Raw genomic sequence first — 27,204 nt, 5'->3', positions numbered from 1 at the left:
CAAAAGCCTAACAAGGTTTTTATAGACAGAGACAAGATTATTCTGAAATTTATATAGAAAAAGGCTCTAATTTAGCTACAACAATCCTGGAAAAGAGAAATATAGTAGTCACTATATACAGTAGTATATACAGTATGTATATGTATGTATATACTATATACAGTAGTCACTCACCCCACAGTAACGGCTGCTATATAGCCTGCTCAGTAATCAAGGCAATGTGGTATTGGTGGAAGGATAGATACATAGGTCAGTGGAACAGAATATTGAACCCAGAAATAGATGCACACAAATATGCCCAATTGTTTTTTCACAGAAGTGTAAAAGCAATCCAGTGAAGAAAAGAGCCTCTTCATCAAATGGTGCTGGATCAATTGAACATCCAAAGGCAAAAATGAACCTTTATCTAAGCCTCACACCTTATATCAAAATTAACTCAAAAATGGATTTTAAATGTAAAATGTAAAGCTATGAAACTTTTAGGAGAAAAAGAGAGAAAATCTTTGAGCCCTAAGTCTAGGGAAATTATTCTTTAACTTGGAATGAAAAGCACCATCCATAAATGAAAAAACTGATAAAGTAGGCCTCATCAAGATTAAAAGCTTTTATCTGCAAAGCAGAAACAGACTCACAGACATAGAGAACAGGCTTGCCAAGGAGGAGGTGGGGAGGGAGAGTGTTGGATTGGGAGCTTGGGACTAGCCAATACAAACTATTATATATAGAATGGATAAACAAGATCCTATTGTATAGCACGTGCACATGTGCTAAGTTGCTTCAGTCGTGTCCAGCTCTGTGCGAGGCTATGGACCATAGCCCACCAGGCTCCTTTGTTCACGGGATTTCACAGGCAAGAATACTGGAGTGGATTGCCATGCCCTCCTCCAGGGGATCTGCCCAACTCAGGGATCAAACCCGTGTCTCTTACATCTCCTGCATTGGCAGGCAGGTTCTTTACCACTAGCGCCACCTGAAAAGCCTATAGCACAGGGTCTTATATTAAGTATCCTGTAATAAACCATAATTGAAAAGAATATGAAAAAGAATTTTTTAAAAAGATTAAAAGTTTTTTCTCTGTTTGTGAAAGACCCTGTGAGAATTAAAAAACAAGCTACAGACTGGTAGAGAAATATTTGCAACCCACATATCTGAAAAACAACTCCTATCTAGAATATATAGAGAACATTCAAAACTCAACCATAAAAAAAACACAAACATTCCAATTAGAAAATTGGCACAAGATATGAATAAACATTTACCAAGAAAGATAAATGGCAGAAAAGCACATGAAAAAGTGTTAAAAATCATTACCCATTGGAAAAATGCATATTAAAACCACAATGAGATTTTACTACACACCTATCAAAATGGCTACAATTTTTTAAAGTGACAACACCAAATACTAGTAAGGATGTGGAGAAACTGAATTATTTATACTTTGCTGCTGGGAATGCAAAATGGTGTAGTCAATCGGGAAGACAACTTGTCCGTTTCTTAAAAAGTTAAACAGGCAAATACCATATGACCCAGAATTTGCACTCCTAGGCATTTATCCCAGAGAAACGAAAACTTATGTTCACACAAAAAACCTATATATAAATGTTCATCATAGCTTTTTTTGTAATGGCCCAAGACTGGAAACAAGCCAGGTGTCCTTCAAAAGGCGCATGATTAAAGAAACCATGGTGCGTCTCTACCTTGGAATAGTGCTCAGCAATAAATAGAAAGGACTACTGATGCAACAACTTGGATGAATCCCAAGGTTATATACTGTATAGTTCCACTTATAGAACATTCTTGAAATGACAGAATTATAGAAGTGGAGATCAGATTAATGCCTGCCAGCAGTTAGGGATGGGAGGTGAAAGGGCAGTCAAAGGGCAACAAGAGGGATCCTTGTAGCAATGAAACTGTTCTGTATCTTGACTGTCTTGATGCCAGTATCCTGGTTTTGAGAGCATACTATAGTTTGGCAAGATGTTACCGTTGGGGCAAACTGGTTAAAAGCTACACTCAATCTCTGAAGGATTTCTTGTATATGATAAAAGAATCATCAAGGTTGTGGGTAGCCTGGAAATTATATCATGGAGAAATGACTGAAAGGTGTGGGAGGGGGGAGAAGACCCAAGAGCAGTACTTAGCTGCCATGTGGAAGAAGGATTAAATTAGAATAAATGGGTGGAAGTTATAAGAAAAGATTTTATTTAAATATATGGAAGAACTTTCTAGAAACTAGATCTGTTTAAAAAATGAAATGATGGAATTCTGAATATCTAGAGATTCTGGCCTTGCTGTTGCTTGAGCATGCCAGGATGCCTTAGGGCCTTTGCACTGGCCCTTGCCTCTGTCTGCAGTACTCTTCCTGTACATATCTGCATGGCTAACAGCTTCATCTCTTTCCAGTTCTTCTTCAATGTCCATTTTAAGTTAAATGAGGGCTTTGGTTCGTTATATCATCCTCCTCACTCCAGGCCCTAGGCTGATGAAGCAGGTATCATCTGGAACATTTGTGGTAGCAGAAAGTTGATGGCAGAGAGGAGAGAGTTCTGGAAGGTCTGGTACCAGAAGCAAGATGCTCATTTTCAAAGTGAGGCTGAGAAGTCCCAGAAAAGAGAATTGGAAATTAGAAGAGTATTTTGGAGAGAGATCAGTGTGCTGGTGAGTTCCTCCCTGCCATTGGGCATCTTGGAGGGTTGCCTACTATTCACTAGGAGCCTAGGAAAAGGACTCAAAAGATGGCTTGCTACATATGGCCCAAGAAGTTTTCAGGACCTAGAGGACAAATGTGGAGTGAACGCTATGCATTTTCCCAGGATAAGAAACCCATGAGTGGGGTTGTCTCAGCCCCTCTCCCTACACCTCCATCTTGGAGAGGTGGCTGGTAGGGTAGAAGGTGGAGAAGCCAACACTACGCCTTCTTTTCCTGCCACAAGGGGGCAGTCTGCAGCAGGCCTAGACTAGAGAAGGGAGAAACGCTTTTCTTTTTAATATTTAAAACTTTAAAAAATTTTATTTATTTATTTAACCTTTGGTTGCACTAGGTCTCATTTCTGCCAGCAGGCTTCTCTCTAGTTGCAGCGAGTGGGAGCTACTCTTCGTTGCAGTGCACAGGCTTCGCATTGCGGTGGCTTCTCTTGTTGTGGAGCATGGGCTCTGGGGCACGCGGGCTTCAGTAGGTGTGGAGAACCGGTGTCCCCTGTATTGGCAGGCAGATTCTTAACCACTGGACCACCAGGGAAGTCTAATGTTAGAACTTTCTCAGTCTCATCTTTAAAAGAATTTTGGACTTTTCCAGAACAAAGGTTGCAAAAAATCATATAAGGAGCACGACACAGGACAGAGATCCTGGAGAAAGGGGGAACAATAGAACCCTGTAATTTCCCAGCTTAGTGGCCTGAGAGAGTTTCTAGGCCATAGAAGAGAGAAAGGGCAGTCTAGGGAACCTCGGGATCATCCAAAGTTGATGGAGCTGGAATGCCAGTGAGGCCACGGAGGCTCCAGTTTGCATTTTGGAGAGGAGAGAGCTACACCAAGTTCTAGAGGTGTGTAGATCTGGAATGTTCAGTAGAGTACTGACCAGCGCTTGGGGGTAAAAAAAACATTCAGGGCTGGAGCAAGAATTACCTGAATGGATGAGAGGGAACAGTCCTTGGAGGTCCCACAGGACCCAAATAGTTTGTTTCCACTGGCCAGAATGGAACAACTTCATAAATCATAGGATACCGTGTAGAATTAGGAATGGCATTGCCTCAGTAGTGGAGATTAATTAGCCTTAGTCTAAAGTCTGCTCTGTGTGTGTGTGTTAGCCACTCATTTGTGTCCAACTCTGTGCGACCCCATGGACTGTAGCACACCAGGCTCCTCTGTCCATGGGATTCTCCAGGCAAGAATACTGGAGTGGGTAGCCATTCCCTTCTCCAGGGGATCTTCCCGATACAGGGATTGAACCAAGGTCTCCTGCATTGCAGGTGGATTCTTTACCCTCTGAAGCACCAGGGAATCCCCAAAGGCTGCTCTGATCCCTCTTAAAGCTTAAAAACAAGCCTCAAAAAGATCAAACTGTTTTTCCAAGTAGTTGTGTCCCAGGATAAAGCTCAAGAATATTAATGAAAGTAAAAGTAAAGTGAAAGTCATTCAGTCGTGTCCAATTGTTTGTGACCCCATGGACTATACAGTCCATGGAATTCTCTAGGCCTTTCCCTTCTCCAGGGGATCTTCCCAACCCAGGAAATATAAAAGAATATTTATAGGAATATAAAAATGTCTATATATTCCTATATAGGAACATAAGAATATATAGAATATTTATAGCAATATAAAAATACACAGTATTCATTAAAGTAAAATTCAAAGTGTGTAGCATCGAATAAGAAATCACCAGGCATGTGAGGAAGCAGGAAAACATGACCCAGAATGAGGAGAAAAACCAACCAATAGGAAAAGATCCAGTGATAAAACAGATGATAGTATTCATAAACAAGTATGCTGCTGCTGCTGCTAAGTCGCTTCAGTCATGTCCGACTCTGTGCGACCCCATAGAGGGCAGCCCACCAGGCTCCCCCCATCCCTGGGATTCTCCAGGCAAGAACACTGGAGTGGGTTGCCATTTCCTTCTCCAATGCGTGAAAGTGAAAAGTGAAAGTGAAGTGGCTCAGTCATGTCCGACTCTTCGTGACCCCATGGACTGCAGCCTTCTAGGCTCCTCCGTCCATGGGATTTTCCAGGCAAGAGTACTGGAGTGGGCTGCCATTGCCTTCTCCGATAAACAAGTACAGTAAAATAGTTTATTATAAATATATTCTGTAAGTTCAAGAAGGTGGAGGGCACATGTAGGACTAAAATGGGACTGTGCCTGGTGTCACCAATGGGTGGTCGATTTAGGGGATGACTGTCAGTTCAGAGATTGCATGTTCCATGCCTAATGACTTTCCATCCTTATCTATCTGTAAGTGCTACTCTTGTTCCATCATATGTTCCATCTGCAGCATGTTTTAAAGGGAAATAACTTATTATTCTTAATAAATCTTATGAAGTCCACATTTTTCTCATAATCTACTTGTTCACTCATGGTGTATAATTAAAACAAGCTGTGAGTTTCACCTATATTTCATAAACTAATATCTTACACACAATTTATGCTTAATGCTTCATCTATTACGTTTGATTTTTTGTACTTTATGGCGGATTACAATAATCTATCCATACAATATTTATAGCATCCAAACACAGGTATATCTGTCTATAGCCATATCTCTTTATCTATTTATAACATAATGGCAGGGACTTTGGCTGTCTTGTTCACTCTGATAACTTCTGCACCAAGAAAAGTGCCTGACACATAATAGATGCTCAATAAATTCTTGTTGAATTACTGCATATGTTAGAGTTTTTCCAAATACATTTAATATAGTACAAGCTGGTTGTTTCCCTTTTGTCACTATGTACTTGGCCCTCAGGTACAACGTATTTTCTTAGGAGAAAAGGATTAAGATTGCCACTCAAATGGTAACTAATTTCTTTTTTTCTAGAGTCAAGGAACTAACTTGTAGGACTATAGTTGGTATGAATCAGTTCAGTTCAGTCGCTCAGTCGTGTCCGACTCTTTGCACCCCATGGACCGCAGCACACCAGGCCTCCCTGTCCATCACCAACTCCCAGAGTCTACCCAAACCCATGTCCATCGAGTCAGTGATGCCATCCAGCCATCTCATCCTCTGTCGTCCCCTTCTCCTCCTGCCCCCAATCCCTCCCAGCATCAAGAGTCTTTTCCAATGAGTCAACTCTTCACATGAGGTGGCCAAAGTACTGGAGTTTCAGCTTTAGCATCATTCCTTCCAAAGAAATCCCAGGGCTGATCTTCAGAATGGACTGGTTGGATCTCCTTGCAGTCCAAGGGACTCTCAAGAGTCTTCTCCAACACCACAGTTCAAAGGCATCAATTCTTTGGCACTCAGCTTTCTTTATTGGTAAGAATAACCAGTCTAAAATAAGATAGAGGAAATGAGAAAAACACGTAGATTTAACCTTTAGCTACAGTGTCTCCACTCTATTCTTCAACTCCCCATTCCAGTCCAAATGACATCTCTCCATTGAGGCAAAGTATTTTCCAGGGTATGTGCTTAGTAAGGGGCAAGGCAGAAGTAAGAACAGAACAATTGTTCAACTAAATGGAAAAGACTAATCCAGAACTTTTCAGTTTTCTCATCAGTGGGGCTGGAGCAGGGGAGGTAGGAAGGACATCAGGAGGAGGGACTCGGGTATGTTTCAAGCATTCAAATTACTGGAGACAATGAGAAGGTGGGCTGTGTGTTCTACCTGTGGGGAAGATGCCTGTTAGCCAGGTCCTTTACTCCACAGGGGTTGCATTTAAAGAAAGATATTATTCAAGCCAGAATTCACAACTCCTATGAGGTTTGCTTAGTCATCAGGGCCCCGTGAGAGCTGGAAGAAACATGGGAAGATTGAAGTGTGGCAACAGCAGGATACTGGCAAGAAATTGTGAAATGGGCATCTCTGCCCTTCTGAAGGCTGTGCCAGTCATTGAAATGATCTCAGATGAACAGGCACATTAGGAAAATTACTATTATTATGCATTGCAAGGTTACAAAGAAAAGGTGTCCTTTTATAGCATAGTATTTTTAAAAAGTCTTAGAACAGAAATGTTGAAAGTTTTCTCTAGCTTTCCTCTTCCTAATTCTGGTTTTGGTGTTTTTATAGTTTTCCTTGGAGCCCATTTTCCATTCATTGGCCACAAAAGAGGGTGCACACTGACGTCACTTGTGAAATTGCTAATTTCTATCAGGCCAGGAATGAGGATTTCTCCAAAGATTTATGCTGGCAGTTTCTGCTTCCTGTTAGGGGTGAAGTGGAGGAATGGACTATATTATTACTGAAACATGAAGAAAAGGCAAAGTATTATTTTATAAGTCCTATTCTCCTTGTGTCAAAATGGCTTGTGATATGCTGCAAAGGACACTGTCAAGAACATAAAAACATAGCCCATAGAAGAGGAGAAAATATTTGCAAATCACATATCTGATAAGGGACTTGTATCCATAATATATAAAGAGCTTTTGCAACTCAATAATAAACAGATGATTACCTTATTTTTAAAAGGGCAAAGGGTCCAAATGGACTCTCTGTCAAAGAAATTATGCCAATAGAAGATAAGCACATGACAAAATGCTCAACATCATTAGTCTTTAAGAGAAATGCAAATCCAAATCGCAGTGGGCTATCACTTCATTCCCAGTAATCAAAAAGACAATAACAAGTGTTGGTGAGAGTGTGGAGAAGTTGACACTCTTGTCCACTGCTGATGGAAATATAAAACCATGGAACCACACTGAAAAGCAGTGGTAGTTTCTCCAAAGCTTAAATATGGAGTTGCCATGTGATCCAGAAATCCCATTCCTAGGTATATACCCAAAGCAAATGAAAAGCTTTATCCACACTGTGTATGATTCTATTTATGTGAAATGTCCAGAATAGCCAAATCTACAGAGACAGAAAGTAGATTAGTGGCTGCCTGGGGCTGAAGGGCGTTGGGGAAGGTGGAAAGAGACTGGTAATGGGTACTTGGGTTTTGGGGGGTGTGATGAAAATGTTCTAAAACTGAGTATGGTGATGGCTGCTCAACTCTGACAATAAACTAAAAACCATTTAAATGGATTAATTGGATGGTTTGTGAATTATATTTCAATAAAGTTGTTATTAAGGGATTTCCCTGGTGGTTCAGTGGTTAAGACTTCACCTTCCAGTGCAGGAGGTGCAAGGTTCAATCCTTGGTTGGCGAGCTAAGATCCCACATGCCTCACGCCAAAGCGTAGAACGGAAGCAATACTGTGACTAGAAATGGTCTATAGGCCAACAGACTTTGATGCTGGTGCATCATGGTGCTTTTGTCAAGGTCACAGTGAGAGTCAGGACGAGCAGCCTCCAGGGCATGGGCTCAGAAGGGCCCTGCTCTCCACAACTGGGGACACGCAGTACAAAATCAGTAGTTTTAAATAAGCATCTTCTCATCTCGATTCTGAGTTAAAACTACATCAGTATTTAGTGTGGAGTTGAATATTGACATCCAACCGGCGCTTTGAAAGAGCTTTTTTTAGTCTGTTTAAAAAGCCTCAAATTGTTTCAAGGGAAAAAATCGGGACCCCAAAGGCTGGAGCGATGGCAATACACAACAAAATCCGCAGTTCGTGAATCCGCCCTTCTCAGAGCACTGCCCGGGGGACGCGGCAGGGGGCGCCCGGCGGGCTCCTGCCCCGCCGCCCTTCCCAGACCTCCCTCCGCCCTCCGAGGGCCCTGACGTCCCCGCCCCCACCTCCCGCCTCCCGCCCGAGTCTTCAAAGGGCGCTCGGGGGCTGCGGGGCAGGAGCTTCCGCGTGCGACCCAGGGGCCCCGCCGTCACCTGTCCGTCGCGGGGCCACTGGCGGGCGCTGGGTCCCCCCAACTCCCTTCCCGCGTCCCGGGAGCAGGTGCCGCCGCCGGCCACTCGCGCCGAGGTGGGACCAGGAAGGGCGAGCCCGGCGGCCACATGGAGAGCGGCGGCGGGGCGACCCCGGCGGGGGCGGTCGGGGCGGCGGCCGAGCCCCCCCAGTGCCCGCTGCCGCCGGTGGGCGAGGGCGTGGCGGAGCCGCCGGGCCCGCCGGAGCCCGAGGGGGCGGCCGAGGGCGCGGGGGTTGGAGGCGAGGGCGGGGGCGCGGGTGGGCCGCGGCGGGCGCTGCGGGCAGTATACGTGCACAACGAGAGCCCCCAGGGCGGCGCGGCCGGCGGCCCCGAGGCGGGGGCGCGCCAGTGCCTGCTGCGGGCCTGCGAGGCTGAGGGCGCTCACCTCACCTCCGTACCCTTCGGGGAGCTCGACTTCGGGGAGACGGCCGTGCTCGACGCCTTCTACGACGCAGGTGAGGCGGGTCCCCCCCCCTCCCACCCCACTCCTCCCAGCTTTCCTTAGCACTCTTGCCGCCATAGCACCAGCTCCTCCCTATCCTAGCACCCCCTGATAGGACCGCCCTACCTTTTGGGGAGGGGAGAGTAGGGGGCATTGCACCCTTTTACAGATAAAAAGCAGAGACCCCTGGCATTTATATTTCTTTATTATTCAGTTTTCTTAAACATCACATGATCCAAGAAATAGCCTGTGATCCAGACGAGGCCGAGTCCCCCTTCCCACTAGGTATTCTACTCTTACTTTCTCCCTTCTATGGGTCCCAACCCTGGCTCCACGTTAGAATCCCCTGGGGGAGCTTTAAAAACTTCTGTTGCCCAGACCAATGACAGCAGAACCTGAGGCCTCAGGATTGTTGAATGCTTCCCAGGTGATTCCATTTTGCAGCCAAGAATGGAAATCGATGTTAGAGTGGGGATGGAGGTGCATCTCTTGGAAATATCCCCGTTCTTTTTTTTTTTAAGATTTTTTTTGGTGTGGACCATTTGTAAAGTCTTTATTGAATTTATTACAATATGGTTTCTGTTTTATGTTTTGATTTTTTGGCCACGAGGCATGTGGGGTCTTAGTTCCCCCACTAGGGATTGAACACTGCACCTCCTGCATTGGAAGAAGAAGTCTTCAAGACTGGACAGCCAGGGAAGTACCCCCGCCCCCGGACCCCTCCCCCCCCATGTTCTTTTGCACACTTATCACAGCTGTGCTGTACCACCAGTGTGGCAGGTGCATTTTGTTCTTTCTCAAGTGTTCCTGATCTCCTCCATTGCTGGAATGGGACCCTCAGCTCACTCAGCTTTAAATCCGTACTTGTGGTTGGCACGAGTTCCTCCAGGTATAGAATGGATTATTGCTTGGCTGTTTTCCTTACGTAACCTTTAGAAGCTATGTGACAAGCCTCTGGCACTTGGGTGACATTCACGAACACTGCATGTGAGACAGTAGTTTACCTGGGAGCCTGGGCCTTGGTTTCTCCTCCGGTCAGACAGGAGCACCATGCCTGCCCTAAACCCAAAAGCACCTGAGAAGGGAAATGGAGAGTCTGTACGGTGCTGACCAGACTGTGCTGATGAGGTGGTGAGCTAGCTTTATTACCGTCCATTCTTTGTCAGGATCTGTTTTCTGCAGAGCAAATGCTCCCCAGATGGAAGGGGGGCAGGGTAGCAGGCTTGTTCAAACAAGTGGCAGCTGGGCCCTTTGAAAATGCTCCCTTGACTTTTCTGACCACTCAGAGTTGACTTCAGCACAGCATCTTTTTTAGAAAAGTTGTTCAGGAGCCCACTTCACTGGGAACCACTCGGTTTTCTCAACTTCTGTTCATTCTCTTCTGAAAATGAAGTTGAACAGACTCTTCTCTGAATGGTTAAATGTCCATTTGACCATTAGGCACAACTGTAGCCTCCTGCCTGCTGGTGTTCTGAAAATTGGCATGCAGTGGCTTTTCTTCTCTGTGGTGTGTGTGTGGGGGGTGTGTGTAAAAAACAAGCCTCATCTACTACTAGAACTGCTTCTGTCGGGTTGGGTGTGATGGTTCATTCAGGCAGAGATCTTGGGCTTTCAATTCCAGAGCCACACAAAGAGCACATGACCTTTTCTTGTTCTGGGTCCTGATTGCCTAGAATTTTCAGCTTCATTATGGACCCCCTTTCGATGACCTGGGCCTGGTCTTGAAAAATTATTTTTCAATACATCATGATAACTAATAATTTCTTCTCATAGGTTTGACGAACAGTGTACAAAACTCGAGTAAATGGGTTCATGGATTTAAACAGACGCCCCCACCCTCCCACCTTCCACTGGCTTCCTAATCTCTGCCATTCACACAACATTTTGGTGTCTCCACCAAAAAGATAACAAATCTGTCACTTGGCTTCTTTGTGAAATTTCTAAAACCTTCCTGTCTGATATGTTAGCCTCTACCCACAGGTGGCTTTTTACATTTAAGTTAGTTTAAATGCAATAAAATAAAAGTTCCTCATTTGCATTTGCCACATTTTGAGTGCTCCACAGACACAGTGAGGAGAGTGTTTTCCTCATCGAGGAAGGTCCCATCACATGGTGCTGTTCTAGAAAAATGCTTGTAGGAGAGGGGAACTACTCAACTGTCCTAAGTGTGTTTGGGGGGATCATAGATGTGAAATTGAAGCCCTTCTGTCCCCTGTGTCAGAGCAAGTCAAGGCTGGCTTGGATCCTGTTTCCCGTCTCCTTGTGCAGTTTTCTGTAATCCTTTGTGGGTCGAAAACAGAGCTTATATGTCACCAGTGCCTGGGTGATTTGATGCGCTGCAGGAGAGCCATCAACCTGCAAGGGCGCATGTGGGCACTGCTTGGAGAGACAACCACTGCAGGCCACGAGGGCTGAGGAGCATCTCAGTGGCTTTTTTTTCCAATTATTTATTTTTGGCTGTGCTGGCTCTTTGTTTATGTTTTTTTTTTTTTTTTTTTTTTTTTTATTTTTTGAAATTTTATTTTATTTTTACACCTGAAACACTATTAGTTTTGCCAAACATCAAAACGAATCCGCCACAGGTATACATGTGCTCCCCATCCTGAACCCTCCTCCCTCCTCCCTCCCCACACCATCCCTCTGGGTCGTCCCAGTGCACCAGCCCCAAGCATCCAGTATCGTGCATTGAACCTGGACTGGCAACTCGTTTCATACATGATATTATACATGTTTCAATGCCATTCTCCCAAATCTTCCCACCCTCTCCCTCTCCAACAGAGTCCATAAGACTGTTCTATACATCAGTGTCTCTTTTGCTGTCTTGTACACAGGGTTATTGTTACCATCTTTCTAAATTCCATATATATGCGTTAGTATAGTGTATTGGTGTTTTTCTTTCTGGCTTACTTCACTCTGTATAATAGGCTCCAGTTTTATCTACCTCATTAGAACTGATTCAAATGTATTCTTTTTAATGGCTGAGTAGTACTCCATTGTGTATATGTACCACAGCTTTCTTATCCATTCATCTGCTGATGGACATCTAGGTTGCTTCCATGTCCTGGCTATTATAAACGGTGCTGCGATGAACATTGGGGTACACGTGTCTCTTTCCCTTCTGGTTTCCTCAGTGTGTATGCCCAGCAGTGGGATTGCTGGATCATAAAGCAGTTCTATTTTCAGTTTTTTAAGGAATCTCCACACTGTTCTCCATAGTGGCTGTACTAATTTGCATTCCCACCAACAGTGTAAGAGGGTTCCTTTTTCTCCACACCCTCTCCAGCATTTATTGCTTGTAGACTTTTGGATCGCAGCCATTCTGACTGGTGTGAAATGGTATCTCATAGTGGTTTTGATTTGCATTTCTCTGATAATGAGTGATGTTGAGCATCTTTTCATGTGTTTGTTAGCCATCTGTATGTCTTCTTTGGAGAAATGTCTGTTTAGTTCTTTGGCCCATTTTTTGAGTGGGTCATTTATTTTTCTGGAGTTGAGCTGTAGGAGTTGCTTGTATATTTTTGAGATTAGTTGTTTGTCAGTTGCTTCATTTGCTATTATTTTCTCCCATTCTGAAGGCTGTCTTTTCACCTTGCTAATAGTTTCCTTTGTTGTGCAGAAGCTTTTAAGTTTAATTAGGTCCCATTTGTTTATTTTTGCTTTTATTTCCAATATTCTGGGAGGTGGGTCATAGAGGATCCTGCTGTGATGTATGTCAGAGAGTGTTTTGCCTATGTTCTCCTCTAGGAGTTTTATAGTTTCTGGTCTTACGTTGAGATCTTTAATCCATTTTGAGTTTATTTTTGTGTATGGTGTCAGAAAGTGTTCTAGTTTCATTCTTTTACAAGTGGTTGACCAGATTTCCCAGCACCACTTGTTAAAGAGATTGTCTTTAATCCATTGTATATTCTTGCCTCCTTTGTCAAAGATAAGGTGTCCATATGTGTGTGGATTTATCTCTGGGCTTTCTATTTTGTTCCATTGATCTATATTTCTGTCTTTGTGCCAGTACCATACTGTCTTGATAACTGTGGCTTTGTAGTAGAGCCTGAAGTCAGGCAGGTTGATTCCTCCAGTTCCATTCTTCTTTCTCAAGATCGCTTTGGCTATTCGAGGTTTTTTGTATTTCCATACAAATTGTGAAATTATTTGTTCTAACTCTGTGAAGAATACCGTTGGTAGCTTGATAGGGATTGCATTGAATCTATAAATTGCTTTGGGTAGTATACTCATTTTCACTATATTGATTCTTCCAATCCATGAACATGGTATATTTCTCCATCTGTTAGTGTCCTCTTTGATTTCTTTCACCAGTGTTTTATAGTTTTCTATATATAGGTCTTTAGTTTCTTTAGGTAGATATATTCCTAAGTATTTTATTCTTTCCGTTGCAATGGTGAATGGAATTGTTTCCTTAATTTCTCTTTCTGTTTTCTCATTATTAGTGTATAGGAATGCAAGGGATTTCTGTGTGTTGATTTTATATCCTGCAACTTTACTATAGTCATTGATTAGTTCTAATAATTTTCTGGTGGAGTCTTTAGGGTTTTTTATGTAGAGGATCATGTCATCTGCAAATAGTGAGAGTTTTACTTCTTCTTTTCCAATTTGGATTCCTTTTATTTCTTTTTCTGCTCTGATTGCTGTGGCCAAAACTTCCAAAACTATGTTGAATAGTAATGGTGAAAGTGGGCACCCTTGTCTTGTTCCTGACTTTAGAGGAAATGCTTTCAGTTTTTCACCATTGAGGATAATGTTTGCTGTGGGTTTGTCATATATAGCTTTGATTATGTTGAGGTATGTTCCTTCTATTCCTGCTTTCTGGAGAGTTTTGATCATAAATGGATGTTGAATTTTGTCAAAGGCTTTCTCTGCATCTATTGAGATAATCATATGGTTTTTATTTTTCAATTTGTTAATGTGGTGTATTACATTGATTGATTTGCAGATATTGAAGAATCCTTGCATCCCTGGGATAAAGCCCACTTGGTCATGGTGTATGATCTTTTTAATGTGTTGTTGGATTCTGATTGCTAGAATTTTGTTAAGGATTTTTGCATCTGTGTTCATCAGTGATATTGGCCTGTAGTTTTCTTTTTTTGTGGGATCTTTGTCAGGTTTTGGTATTAGGGTGATGGTGGCCTCATAGAATGAGTTTGGAAGTTTACCTTCTTCTGCAATTTTCTGGAAGAGTTTGAGCAGGATAGGTGTTAGCTCCTCTCTAAATTTTTGGTAGAATTCAGCTGTGAAGCCGTCTGGACCTGGGCTTTTGTTTGCTGGAAGATTTTTGATTACAGTTTCAATTTCTGTGCTTTTGATGGGTCTGTTAAGATTTTCTATTTCTTCCAGGTCCAGTTTTGGAAAGTTGTACTTTTCTAAGAATTTGTCCATTTCTTCCACGTTGTCCATCTTATTGGCATATAATTGTTGATAGTAGTCTCTTATGATCCTTTGTATTTCTATGTTGTCTGTTGTGATCTCTCCATTTTCATTTCTAATTTTATTGATTTGATTTTTCTCCCTTTGTTTCCTGATGAGTCTGGCTAATGGTTTGTCAATTTTATTTATCCTTTCAAAGAACCAGATTTTGGCTTTGTTGATTTTTGCTATGGTCTCTTTTGTTTCTTTTGCATTTATTTCTGCTCTAATTTTTAAGATTTCTTTCCTTCTACTAACCCTGGGGTTCTTCATTTCTTCCTTTTCTAGTTGCTTTAGGTGTAGAGTTAGGTTATTTATTTGACTTTTTTCTTGTTTCTTGAGGTATGCTTGTATTGCTATGAGCTTTCCCCTTAGGACTGCTTTTACCGTGTCCCAGAGGTTTTGGGTTGTTGTGTTTTCATTTTCATTCGTTTCTATGCAAATTTTGATTTCTTTTTTGATTTCTTCTGTGATTTGTTGGTTATTCAGCAGCGTGTTGTTCAGCCTCCATATGTTGGAATTTTTAATAGTTTTTCTCCTGTAATTGAGATCTAATCTTACTGCATTGTGGTCAGAAAAGATGCTTGGAATGATTTCTATTTTTTTGAATTTACCAAGGCTAGCTTTATGGCCCAGGATGTGATCTATCCTGGAGAAGGTTCCATGTGCGCTTGAGAAAAAGGTGAAATTCATTGTTTTGGGATGAAATGTCCTATAGATATCAATCAGGTCTAACTGGTCTATTGTATCATTTAAAGTTTGTGTTTCCTTGTTAATTTTCTGTTTAGTTGATCTATCCATAGGTGTGAGTGGGGTATTTAAAGTATCCCACTATTATTGTGTTATTGTTAATTTCTCCTTTCATAGTTGTTAGCATTTGTCTTACATATTGTGGTGCTCCCGTGTTGGGTGCATATATATTTATAATTGTTATATCTTCTTCTTGGATTGATCCTTTGATCATTATGTAGTGACCATCTTTGTCTCTTTTCACAGCCTTTGTTTTAAAGTCTATTTTATCTGATATGAGTATTGCTACTCCTGCTTTCTTTTGGTCCCTATTTGCATGGAAAATCTTTTTCCAGCCCTTCACTTTCAGTCTGTACGTGTCCCCTGTTTTGAGGTGGGTCTCTTGTAGACAACATATGTAGGGGTCTTGTTTTTGTATCCATTCAGCCAGTCTTTGTCTTTTGGTTGGGGCATTCAACCCATTTACGTTTAAGGTAATTACTGATAAGTATGATCCCGTTGCCATTTACTTTATTGTTTTGGGTTCGAATTTATACACCGTTTTTGTGTTTCCTGTCTAGAGAATATCCTTTAGTATTTGTTGGAGAGCTGGTTTGGTGGTGCAGAATTCTCTCAGCTTTTGCTTGTCTGAAAAGCTTTTGATTTCTCCTTCATACTTGAATGAGATCCTTGCTGGGTACAATAATCTGGGCTGTAGGTTATTTTCTTTCATCATTTTAAGTATGTCTTGCCATTCCCTCCTGGCTTGAAGAGTTTCTATTGAAAGATCAGCTGTTATCCTTATGGGAATTCCCTTGTGTGTTATTTGTTGTTTTTCCCTTGCTGCTTTTAATATTTGTTCTTTGTGTTTGATCTTCGTTAATTTGATTAATATGTGTTTTGGGGTGTTTCGCCTTGGGTTTATCCTGTTTGGGACTCTCTGGGTTTCTTGGACTTGGGTGATTATTTCCTTCCCCATTTAAGGAAGTTTTCAACTATTATCTCCTCAAGTATTTTCTCATGGTCTTTCTTTTTGTCTTCTTCTTCTGCGACCCCTATGATTCGAATGTTGTAGTGTTTAATATTGTCCTGGAGGTCTCTGAGATTGTCCTCATTTCTTTTAATTCATTTTTCTTTTATCCTCTCTGATTCATTTATTTCTACCATTCTATCTTCTAATTCACTAATCCTGTCTTCTGCCTCTGTTATTCTACTATTTGTTGCCTCCAGAGTGTTTTTAATTTCATTTATTGCATTATTCATTATATATTGATTCTTTTTTATTTCTTCTAGGTCCTTGTTAAACCTTTCTTGCATCTTCTCAATCCTTGTCTCCAGGCTATTTATCTGTGATTCCATTTTGATTTCAAGATTTTGAATCAATTTCACTATCATTATTCGGAATTCTTTATCAGGTAGATTCCCTATCTCTTCCTCTTTTGTTTGGTTTGGTGGGCATTTATCCTGTTCCTTTATCTGCTGGGTATTCCTCTGTGTCTTCATCTTGTTTAAATTGCTGAGTTTGGGGTGTCCTTTCTGTATTCTGGCAGTTTGTGGAGTTCTCTTTATTGTGGCGTTTCCTCGCTGTGTGTGGGTTTGTACAGGTGGCTTGTCAAGGTTTCCTGAGTAGGGAAGCTTGTGTCAGTGTTCTGGTGGGTGGAGCTGTATTTCTTCTCTCTGGAGTGCAATGAAGTGTCCAGTAATGAGTTATGAGATGTCTATGGTTTTGGGGTGACTTTGGGCAGCCTGTATCTTGAAGCTCAGGGCTGTGTTCCTTTGTTGCTGGAGAATTTGCTTGTTATGTCTTGCCCTGGAACTTGTTGGCCCTTGTGTGGTGTTGTTGGCCCTTGTGTGGTGCTTGGTTTCAGTGTAGGTATGGAGGCGTTTGATGAGCTCCTGTCAATTAATGTTCCTTGGAGTCAGGAGTTCCCTGGAGTCAGGGTTTGGACTGAAGCCTCCTGCTTCCAGTTATTGGTCTTATTTTTACAGTAGTTTCAAAACTTCTCCTTCTATACAGCAGCATTGATAAAACATCTACGTTAAAGATGAACAGTTTCTCTAACTTGAGGGTCACCCAGAGAGGTTCACAGCGTTACATGGAGAAGAGAAGAGGGAAGAGGGATTTAGAGGTGACCTGAATGAGATGAGGTGGAATCAATAGAGGAGAGAGTGGGCTAGCCAGTAATCACTTCCTTATGTGCACTCCACAACTGGACCACTCAGAAATGTTGACGGAGTTATACAGAGGAGAGAAGAAGGAGGAAGGAGACAGAGGTGGCCAGGAGGATAAAAGGGGGGAATGAAAAGGAGGGAGACAGATCCAGCCAGTAATCGGTTCCCTAAGTGTTCTCCCCGTCTGGAACACACAGAAATTCACAGAGTTGGGTTGAGTAGAGAGGGGTTAGAGAGGAGACACTAGTGACCTGGTGGAGAAAAAGGAGAGTCCAAAGGGAGAGAGAGCAGTCAAGCCAGTAATCTCGCTCCCTAGTGAAAAATGGGTACTGAAGATTGGGTTCTTAAAGGTACAAAATTGGTAACAAATACATAAAAGCAAAAATTAAAAATCTAGAGTCGAGTTTGGAATTTCAAAAATATGATGTTAAAGAGAAGAAGAAGGAAAAGAAAGAGAGAAAAAACGAACAAACAAAAACAAACAAGGTCGCGAAAATTATAAAGAGAATATAGGTACAAAATTGATGACTAATACCAAAAAACAAAAGTTAAAAATCTATAGTAGAGTTTGGAATTTCAGATATACAATGTTATATAAAAGAAGAAGAGAAACAAAAAAAAAGTCACAGAAATTATAAAAAAAAAACTATAGGTACAAAATTGATAACAAATACCAAAAAGCTAAAATTAAAAATCTAGAGTAGAGTTTGGAATTTCAAAAATACAATGTTAGAAGAAGAAGAAGGAAAAAAAAAAAAAACAAGGTCAAAAAGTTATAAGAAATATATATATGAAGTTTGCTGTAAAAAAAAAAAATAGGGTCTTTTTTTTTTGCAAAGTAATAGGTTATAAAAGTGAAAATTAAAGGAATAATAGAGGACTTAAATTTTTTTTAATTAAAAAAAAAAGAAAGAAAGAATGATTGTAAAAATAGTAAAAATATATCTAGGACTTTCTCTGGTTTTGTTGTGAGTATTGTGGGTTCAATTCATTTTCGGCTAGTTCCTTGGACTGACTTATATTTCTCAAGATCTATAGGCCCCTTCCTATGTAGTCGGTACTAACCACAGGGTTTTAATCTATCGCCTGTAGCTTCCAAGGCGGTTCCCTCTGTTATAGCTTCTTCTGTTTGCTGGTCTCTTCAGTGTCTGGTTTCTGCCCTGACACAAAGGGGATGGTGGAAGATATTTTTTTTTTTTTAGGCTCACTTGTTCAGTGGCGCTGTTGGGAGGGAGGGAGGGATGCTGAAAATAACACTGGCGTGTGCTCGCAGTGCCTCAGCCACACTGGGTCTGCCCCCGCTCACGGTGCGTGTAGCCTCCCTGCCCACACTTCTCAGGCTCTGGGTTGCTCTGCCAGGAACCATCCATGGCCGGCCCTGTGCTGCCTGTACCTCCCAGGTCCAAGCCGCTCAGGTTCAGGCACTCCGGTAGTCCTCAGAGGCGCAGACTCGGTTGGGCCTGCGTTTTGTGCCCTTCCCAGGTCCGAGCAGCTCAGGTGATGAGGTGTTTGGCGGGCGCGATTGCTGAGACTTATCGCCTCCCCGCCGCTCGTTTATCTAGGTGTACAACCGGCGTGCCTTCTCAGGCAGATGTTGACCGTCCAGACCGCCAAGAAGTTTTAGTTAGCAAAGAAGCCTGCTTACAGTTTTATAGATAATGTCTCTCTGGGGCTGCGATTACCCCCTTCTGGTTCTGGCTGCCTGTCACCGGAGGGGGAAGGTCTGCAGCCCGCTATCTCTGTTCAGTCCTTTGTTCCGTGCGTAGGGCTGGCTTTTCGCGTGGTAGATATCCCACAGTCTGGTTTACTAGCCGAAATTATTTCACTCAGATAGCGCTCAGGGTATTCAGGCCAGGTCCTTACCCTAAGCGATGCAGCCCACTCCGCGCCTCCCTGCCCAGCCCCCACTTGCTAATAGTGGATGCAGGCGTCTGCCCTGCTTTTCTGCTGTGGGGAGTTACCGTAGGGCTCGCAATCTGCGGGTTTTAATTGTTGATTTATTTTTCCTCCCTGTTATGTTGACCTCTGTGCTTCCAAAGCTCGGCACAGAGTCGGCAGTGAGCAGGTTTCCTGGTGTTTGGAAACTTCTCTCTTTTTAAGACTCCTTTCCCGGGACGGAACTCTGTCCCTCCCTTTTTTGTCTCTTTTTTTGTCTTTTATATCTTTTCCTACCTCCTTTCGAAGACTTGGGTTGCTTTTCTGGGTGCCTGATGTCCTCTGCCGGCCTTCAGAAGTTGTTTTGTGGAATTTACTCGGTGTTTAAATGTTCTTTTGATGAATTTGTGGGGGAGGAAGTGTTCTCCCCGTCCTACTCCTCCGTCATCTTGGCTCCTCCCCCTTGGGTCTTTGTTGCTGTGTGCTTTTCTCTCGTGGCAAGTAGGAGCTACTCTCTAGTTGTAGTGCATGGACTTCTCATTGTGGGGGCTTCTCTTGTCGCGGAGAGCACGGGTCTAGAGCTTCAGTTGTTGCAGCTCCCGGACTCTAGAGCACAGGCTCAATAGCGTCTTAGTTGCTCCACAGAATATAGGCTCTTCCTGCACCAGGGATCAAACCCGCATCTCCTGCACTGGCAGGCAGATTCTTTACCACTGAGCCACCAGGGAAGCCCTTATCGCCTTTTGTTTTTGTTTTTTTAATTATGACAAAGTGTATGTAACAAAAAATTTGCCATTTTAACCATTTTTCAGTGTGCATTTCAGTAGCATTAAGCGCAGTTGCCCTCCTGTGCACCTATCACCACTATCCATCTCTAGAACGTCTTCATCATCCTGAACAGAATCTCTGTACCGCTTAATAACTCACAACTCCTCACTCCCCCAGGCCCTGGTAACCCCTGTCCTACTGTCTGTCTCTATGAATTTGGCTGCTGTTGATGCCTCGTATGAATGGACTCGTACAGTATTTGTCTTTCTGTGTCTGGCTTATTTCAGTTAGCATGATGTCTTAGGGTTTTGTGAATGATGCTGTCATAGGTGGATAAATTTCTGTTCAAGTCTCTGCTTTCACATTTTGGGGTGTATACCTGTACATGAAATTGCTGGGTACGATATGGTAATTCTGTGTTTAACTTTTTGAGGGACATTCTTTATACATTAACAGAAGTGGTGGTCATCTCTGTGTGCCTCTGACCCACAGAAGGACCCTTTTTGTTTTGTTTTTTAACATCCATCCTCAAAGACGAGAGTCTCAAGTTCAGTAAAACTATCAAATTCAGCATATGGGGATCCATCACTTGATTACTTCTAGGATTTGGAGAGAAAAGCATATCTGGTTTTTTGTTTTATAGGAGAAACCCCTTCTTCTGGATATACCTTGATGCCTTTTGTTGAGGTTCCCATTTCGGTACTTTAACAGAATTCGTGATCATGACTTTGGCTGGCATACTGTGTGTGTTGGGTATGTTTGCACCGAGCAGCCTCCTTCCTGGGGGTCCTCAGTGCTTGTGAACATACCAAAAACTCAGACATCCTTCAGGAAGGAAACCTGGGTAACTCTGTCTCAGGGTTTCTAAATGTTTCAACCAGGGAAACTGTTCTCCCACAGTGCTGCCATTGGGTACACTTATAGTGTGAACTCTTAGACTGAGCTCTGGCCCAGCAGAGCACAATGCCTGTATCTCCTGGGAATGCACCGTATTATTGATGTAGGTGTCCTCTCCAGCTAGTTTCGTTAATGACCAGACTAAGGACCTACACCTAGATGCTGGAATGGAGCTGTCCTGAGTTAGCTATTAACTGCTCAGATGACAGAACAGCCCCTTTGCTCAGGCCCAGGGATTGGGTGAGCTTCCCATTCCTGGTGTTTCTGGCTCTGCCTACCCTCTGTCCACTCTGAACCCCACTTGCAAGCTACTTTCCTGACTCAGGGGCCCTGCTTTTGATTTTTTTCTTCAGCAATGTTCACAGTGATTTTAAACGTGGAGCAGTGTTGCCACCTGCAACAGGAAATCCTTGCATTTCCTGGACATTGATTCAAAGACCAAGACATCAGTTTCCCAGTTAGTTATTTGACTTTCATGATTCCCTTGTTCTGGCATGAGTCATTTGGAGGATACGAAGTATGGCAGAGCTAGCTGGGGGGTCAGGAGATTGATTTTTCTCATTGTTGCTGGGAAGTGGGGACTATATTTTCCAGCACCCATTGAGCCTATTGTTGGATGTATAAAACTAGCTTTGGCCAATGAAATGTGAGTATTAGTGATGTCTGTCACTTCCGGTCAAGGCATGGCTTATATGCAAATCTTCACATACTTTCTCATTCCTTTCTGTAGTCTCCAAGGGGACCTTGGAGGCTGATTGTAGAAGATGACAGTGGCACGGGATGGAAGGTACCTGGATTCCTGAACCACTCCTTTGAGGACAGCTGTTGGACCAGGATCATCCACTTTTGGATTTTCCATAAGCAAGAGAGAAGCTTTTATTTAGTCAGGTTCCTAAGACTTGGGGTGGTTTTTTGACAGTGATAAGAGCGTACCACTTGGATTATGAAAATATAGCCCAACAGCTAGAAAGTTGTCTCCTAGGGCATGCTTTTCCAAGAGAAAGCCAAGCCATGTATCATCTCATGTAATGGATTGTCACTGGTAATAATATATGCCAGTCATGGGGTCCCTAACTGTGCTGCTGTGGACCTTGAAAATAAAATGTAAATGCTTGGACCATCAGGTTCATGCCAGCAATGGGAGGAGACATTCTAGGTTCTTTCCTGGTTTCCCTGGTATTGGAGACTAGGTTCTTTTTTCCTTCTGATTAAATGATACTGTAGTGATTCTGTTAGTTTATATCTAACAGTAACATTGAAATTTTTGCAACAAAAAAGAACATAAAATGGTTTAAAATAAGGCCAGCTCTAGTTCCATTCACTCCCCTTCATGTGGGTTGTGTCTTGCTTCACCTTCCATGATGTTACTCATAAATTCATTAGCTTGATCCGTTGTGTAGCATGGAGAGTGCCCAAGGCTTCCATAGATGTTTCCACATTGCCTGGTCTCCCCTGCAGTTAGCTGGGCTTCTTGTGGTGAGCGCTGGCCAATGGAATGTGAACAGCATCAATAAGTGTCACTTTGAAAGCAGCCGAGTCAGATGATACACCACCACCATTTCTCTTTGCCTCTATCAGGACAAACTTGAAGGCTGTGTGTTCAGGATGGTAGTTAAGCCCCTGAAATGTGGGGGATTTGTTTGAGGTAGCAGCATAACCTAGCTCCTCCTGACTCAGATAGCTTGCTGTGCATTCTGTTAGAAATGTTTGCATGTTTCTCCGCTAACTTTAATCCACAGGTGCATTGGCTCCTGCTTGAGAGAGACTTGCTGCTAAGTCACTTCAGTCATGTCCAACTCTGTGCGACCCCAGAGACAGCAGCCCACCAGGCTCCCCCATCCCTGGGATTCTCCAGGCAAGAACACTGGAGTGGGTTGCCATTTCCTTCTCCAGTGCATGAAAGTGAAAAGCGAAAGTGAAGTCGCTCAGTCGTATCTGACTCTTAGCAACCCCATGGACTTAAAGATGTCTTAATACTTCTAAGAATTTGGTACACACTCTTTCTTCACTATTCTGGAAAATGCATAAAGTTCAAAGGAAGACAGACCTCTGGGACACATGGCAGTGTTTTTTTCTAGAATGTGTGTCATCTGTACCTTCCCAAGAGACTGGCCACATCTATTTCCAGCAGAATGCAAGGGCATGAAATCATCAATTTAGCAGTTCAAGTCAGAAATCTAGGAATCAGTCTCGACTCCACCCTGTCCCTCATTGCCAAATCCAACCTATTGCTTCCAAATGGTTCTCAAACCTGCTTCACTTCTCTGTGCCTGCCCCCTGCCACCATCGTGGTCCAAGCATTGACTTCTCTCATTCAAGTTGCTGTCAACAGCTTCGTACCTGATCTTTCAAGGTTGGGCCAGTCTTGGTGGATTCCAGTCCATGTCATCTGCTTAGAAGCCACTGTATCCTGGCAGCCTCCGCCACCTGGCAGCCCTCCTCTGTCCCAAACCCATTCAGCCTTCACATCTCAGGTCTTCAGAGAAGCCTTCATGGCCTTCTCTCCCTGTCTGTTCATTGTGTGCACACTGTGGTTTTGTTTCTTAGCAAGTAACACAATTGTGCTTACATGATTACTGACTTAATGTTAGATGTTCTGACAGTGAACTCTTCAGTGACAGGGAACCAGATGCAGTTTTCTTTGTGACTCTTTCCTAGGATTATCCATCCAGTTCCTTTTTAGACTAAATCTCAGTGGACACAGACAACACTTGGTTTCTCCTGTTGAGATGAAGCAAGATTTGTCAGGATCTCCCAAAAAGAGTCAACGTAACTCCCTGTAGAAACCACGTCGAAAATGGTGGCCAGGCCTGGATACAGTGCAGTTGTGATTTTGTTAAAAAATAAGAGATATCCTAATGACACATTTCTGGGTCTGAATCTTTCTCCTGGGTGGTACCTATGAAACAGAAGAAACTGGAAGAACTCTGGACACACTGGACTGGAAACAGTGGTTTGGACTGTGTGCTGTGAATACTAATTCTTGTTGTTTGTCTACATTTTCTATAATGTTTATTTTCTGTGACATGAATGTGATTTTAAGAAAGTGCAGTAGGAGATTAAAGATGCAGTTGTAAGTCAGAAGCCTTTTTCCACTCTCCCTCCCTCCTGACTGGCTCAGGCAGCAATGATTGTATGTCCAAGGACCACAGCACATGAGCCCCTGGCCGGGCCTCAGCTAGATTTGGCTGCTGGCTTGCCCATGGGGGCCCTTTGCTGACCCTCCTTCCTTTTGAATCACTTTTACTGCTACTGACTCAGCCTTGAACCTGGAACTTTCCCCAACTCCTAGTCATGTGAACTGGCTGATGAAAAGCATCACACCTGTAGCACTGAACTGAGGCATTGCTGTGGGAGCCTGGAGTATGTGCAGTGGGTAGATGGATATTTGTGGGCTGGCCTGCTGTGTTACTGGCTGTATATTATTTGTTACAAGGGAAATCACATTTTCAATTCCCAGTAGTCAATTTACATGATTTTGGAATACAAGCCATAAACTATCTTTTAAAGCCTCCTAAGTATCAGGCTTTGAGAGAGGTGCCATGTAAATCTTGGGCAGATAGTACAGGTGGGAGATGACTGAACTTCTGCAAAGCAAGCTGGAAAACTTCTTGTTTCCCAGTCCCTTGAACAGGTTTTGAGCTCTTGGGTGTGACAGGGCTTGGCAGAAATGCCTGGTGGTTACTGGGGCTTAGCTGGTGGTGGAGAGTTGTAGAGCAGACAGGAGTTGAGCTGTGGCCCTTGGCAAGAAGCAGAGTTCACTTAGGAGTTGGGGTCTGTGAGAGGGCAGCCCAAGGGGGAGGCAGAGTTGGACACAGTGGTGGAGGGGTAAGCAGGAGCATTCAACATAGAAGATTTTTCTTCTTCTCTTCAGTGTTTTTAATTATGGTAAATTTCAAGTATGTACATTACCCAGCTTCAACAATTATTAACATTCTGCCATCTTTTCTTCTTGATCTCGACCCACCCCTCACCCCTTACTTGATTGCACTTTTAAACATTTTTAGTATAGAATGTCGGAGAAGGCAATGGCACCCCACTCCAGTACTCTTGCCTGGAAAATCCCATGGATGGAGGAGCCCGGTAGGCTGCAGTCCATGGGGTCTCGAAGAGTCGGACACGACTGAGCGACTTCACTTTCACTTTTCACTTTCATGCATTGGAGAAGGAAACAGCAACCCACTCCAGTGTTCTTGCCTGGAGAATCCCAGGGACAGGGGAGCCTGGTGGGCTGCCATCTATGGGGTCACACAGAGTCGGACACAACTGAAGCGACTTAGCAGCAGCAGCAGCAGCAGTATAGAATGTATATACATTGTAATGCGCAAATCTTAGTTGTACAACTTTGAGAAATGACTAAACCCAGGTAACCAAAGCCACTCACAATATAGTTTCCATTTGCCCAGAGAGTTCCCTCATATCCCCTCCCAATCATTCCCCTTTCCACTCCCATTCGTGGCCCCAGGTAATGACTGTTATGCTGTCACTTTAGATTTGCCTTTTCTAGTGGAGAAGGAAATGGCAACCCACTCCAGTATTCTTGCCTGGAGAATCCTATGGACAGAGAAGCCTGGCAGACTACAGTCCATGGGGTGGCAAGAGACGGACATGACTTAGCAATTAAACTGCCTTTTCTAGAGTTTTGTTAAATGGACTGAGACGGTGTGTACTCTTCAGTATCTGACTTCCTTTACTCAGAATGACATTTTTGCAATCTGTCCATCTGTATTGTTGCATGTTATCAGTAGTTTGTTCCTTTAGAATGCCAAGTGCTATTCCACTGCATGAATATTGGTTTAGCCATTCTCCTGTTGAAGAACATATTTGGGTTGTTCTGAGTTTGTGAAATAGAGCTTCTGTGGACATTTGTATTTAGGTCTTCTTGATGGCAAATGTTGTCACTACTTTGGGGTAAATACCTAGGAGTGGAATGGCTGGATCAAAGGGTTGTTGTTGTTGTTCAGCTGCTAAATCTTGTCCGACTCTTTGCGGCCCTATGGACTGTAGCCCACCAGGCTCCTCTGTCCATGGGATTGTCCAGGCAAGAATACTGGAGTGGGTTGCCATTTCCTCCTCCAGGGGATCTTCCCAACCCGGGGATCAAACCCAAGTCTCTTGCATTGCAGGCAGATTCTTTACCCTCTGAGCCACCAGGGAAGCCCCAGATTCCAGATCAAAGGGTAGGTGTAAGAAACTTCCACGCTTTTTTTTTTTTTCAAAGTGGTGCCATTTTATATTCCTTGCACCAGAAGCCACCAGAGTTCTGGCGGCTCACAACACTTTGTGCTAGTGAGCTTTTCTATTTTGGCCCTGCTAGTTGGGAAATGTGGTTTCTCATTGTGGTTTTAAGTCACCTTTCCTTGACGATCAGTGATGTTGAACACCTTTTCATATGCTGTTTGGCCATGCAGATACCTTCCTTTGTGAGGTGTCTGTTGAAGCCATTTACCATCATCCCACTCCCCACCCCACCCCCACACTGGGAGCCTGCCATTTTAACCACTCAACCAGCAGGGAAGTCCCCATTTACCGATTTAATTGCATTGTCATCTTATTATTGGATTAGAAGAGTTCTTTATGTGTTCCAAATTCAAGTGTTTTGTCAGTTTATTTTCTGAACATTTGGTCTCATACTGTGACTTGCTTATTCATCTACTTGTGATATTGGATGAGCAGAAAATTTTAGTTTGGGTTAAATGTAATTGAGGATCTTTGCCTGTTAAGGTTGCCTTCTGTGTCCCCTCTAAGAAATCTTTGCCTATTTCCAGGTTGTGGTCTTGGAGCTACTCTTCTTTGTGTTCTTTTAAAAGCTTTATATTTTGAGCTTTTACTTTGAGGGCTGTGATTCATCTCAAATGAATTTTGACACAGGTGACTTTGGATAGACCCATCCTGATACCTTGATTCAAACATCTGGGAGATGGGCCTTGCCCAGGAGGAGTACTCCAGGCACTTTGAGTCTGGTTGGCAGGACCATGGCTACTTCCCTTTCATCTCACCATCCAGGAACATATATGAAAGGCAGGTTGTCCTTTAGGCAAATTGCCTTTCTGACTTCTGGAGTAAAAACTGACAAAACAGATCCATGATGAAACTTTGCCAACATATGTTCCATCATCGTGTTCCACTGGGCCAAGCAATGTGAGTGTCAGAGGGCAAAGAACATTGGCTTTATGGATCAGGTTTTCATTTCTGTCTTGTCATTTATAGGCTGTGTGACCTTGGATAATTTACTTAACATCTCTGAGCCCCATTTAAAAAAACTGTACGTAGAAATTCAAGCAGAGTGCCCTGAACTTAGTAAGTGCTCAGTGAATGTCAGTCCCACATGTCTTTGCCTTCTTGCTCCTAGCGATAAACACATCAGAACCTCAGTATGGAAGGAAATATGTATATTGAAATAATGAAGACTGGAGACTCAAATCCTTTGGACAATAATCACATTGTAGGGTCAT

The 27,204-nt window shown here is 43.1% G+C and overlaps 1 protein-coding gene across 3 annotated transcripts in view; it reads left to right on the top strand.

Moving 5' to 3' along the window:
* Positions 1 to 8,327: 8,327 nt before the first annotated feature.
* The window catches only part of MAP3K15 (mitogen-activated protein kinase kinase kinase 15), a 161,936-nt gene continuing 143,059 nt past the window's right edge, over positions 8,328 to 27,204 (top strand). For 2 of the 3 annotated variants that reach the window (XM_025276771.3, XM_025276772.3), the window contains exon 1: positions 8,328 to 8,906. In XM_025276771.3, the coding sequence (XP_025132556.2) occupies positions 8,540 to 8,906 (367 nt within the window). In that variant the 5' untranslated portion in view covers positions 8,328 to 8,539. Of the gene's footprint in view, positions 8,907 to 9,658; positions 9,783 to 27,204 lie in introns of those variants that run through there. The other variant, XM_044937537.1, reaches the window with a different exon arrangement.

This window comes from Bubalus bubalis, chromosome X (assembly GCF_019923935.1).
Source record: "Bubalus bubalis isolate 160015118507 breed Murrah chromosome X, NDDB_SH_1, whole genome shotgun sequence".
NCBI classification, from domain to species: domain Eukaryota; kingdom Metazoa; phylum Chordata; class Mammalia; order Artiodactyla; family Bovidae; genus Bubalus; species Bubalus bubalis.
This window is presented reverse-complemented; position numbering and strand designations above follow the sequence as displayed.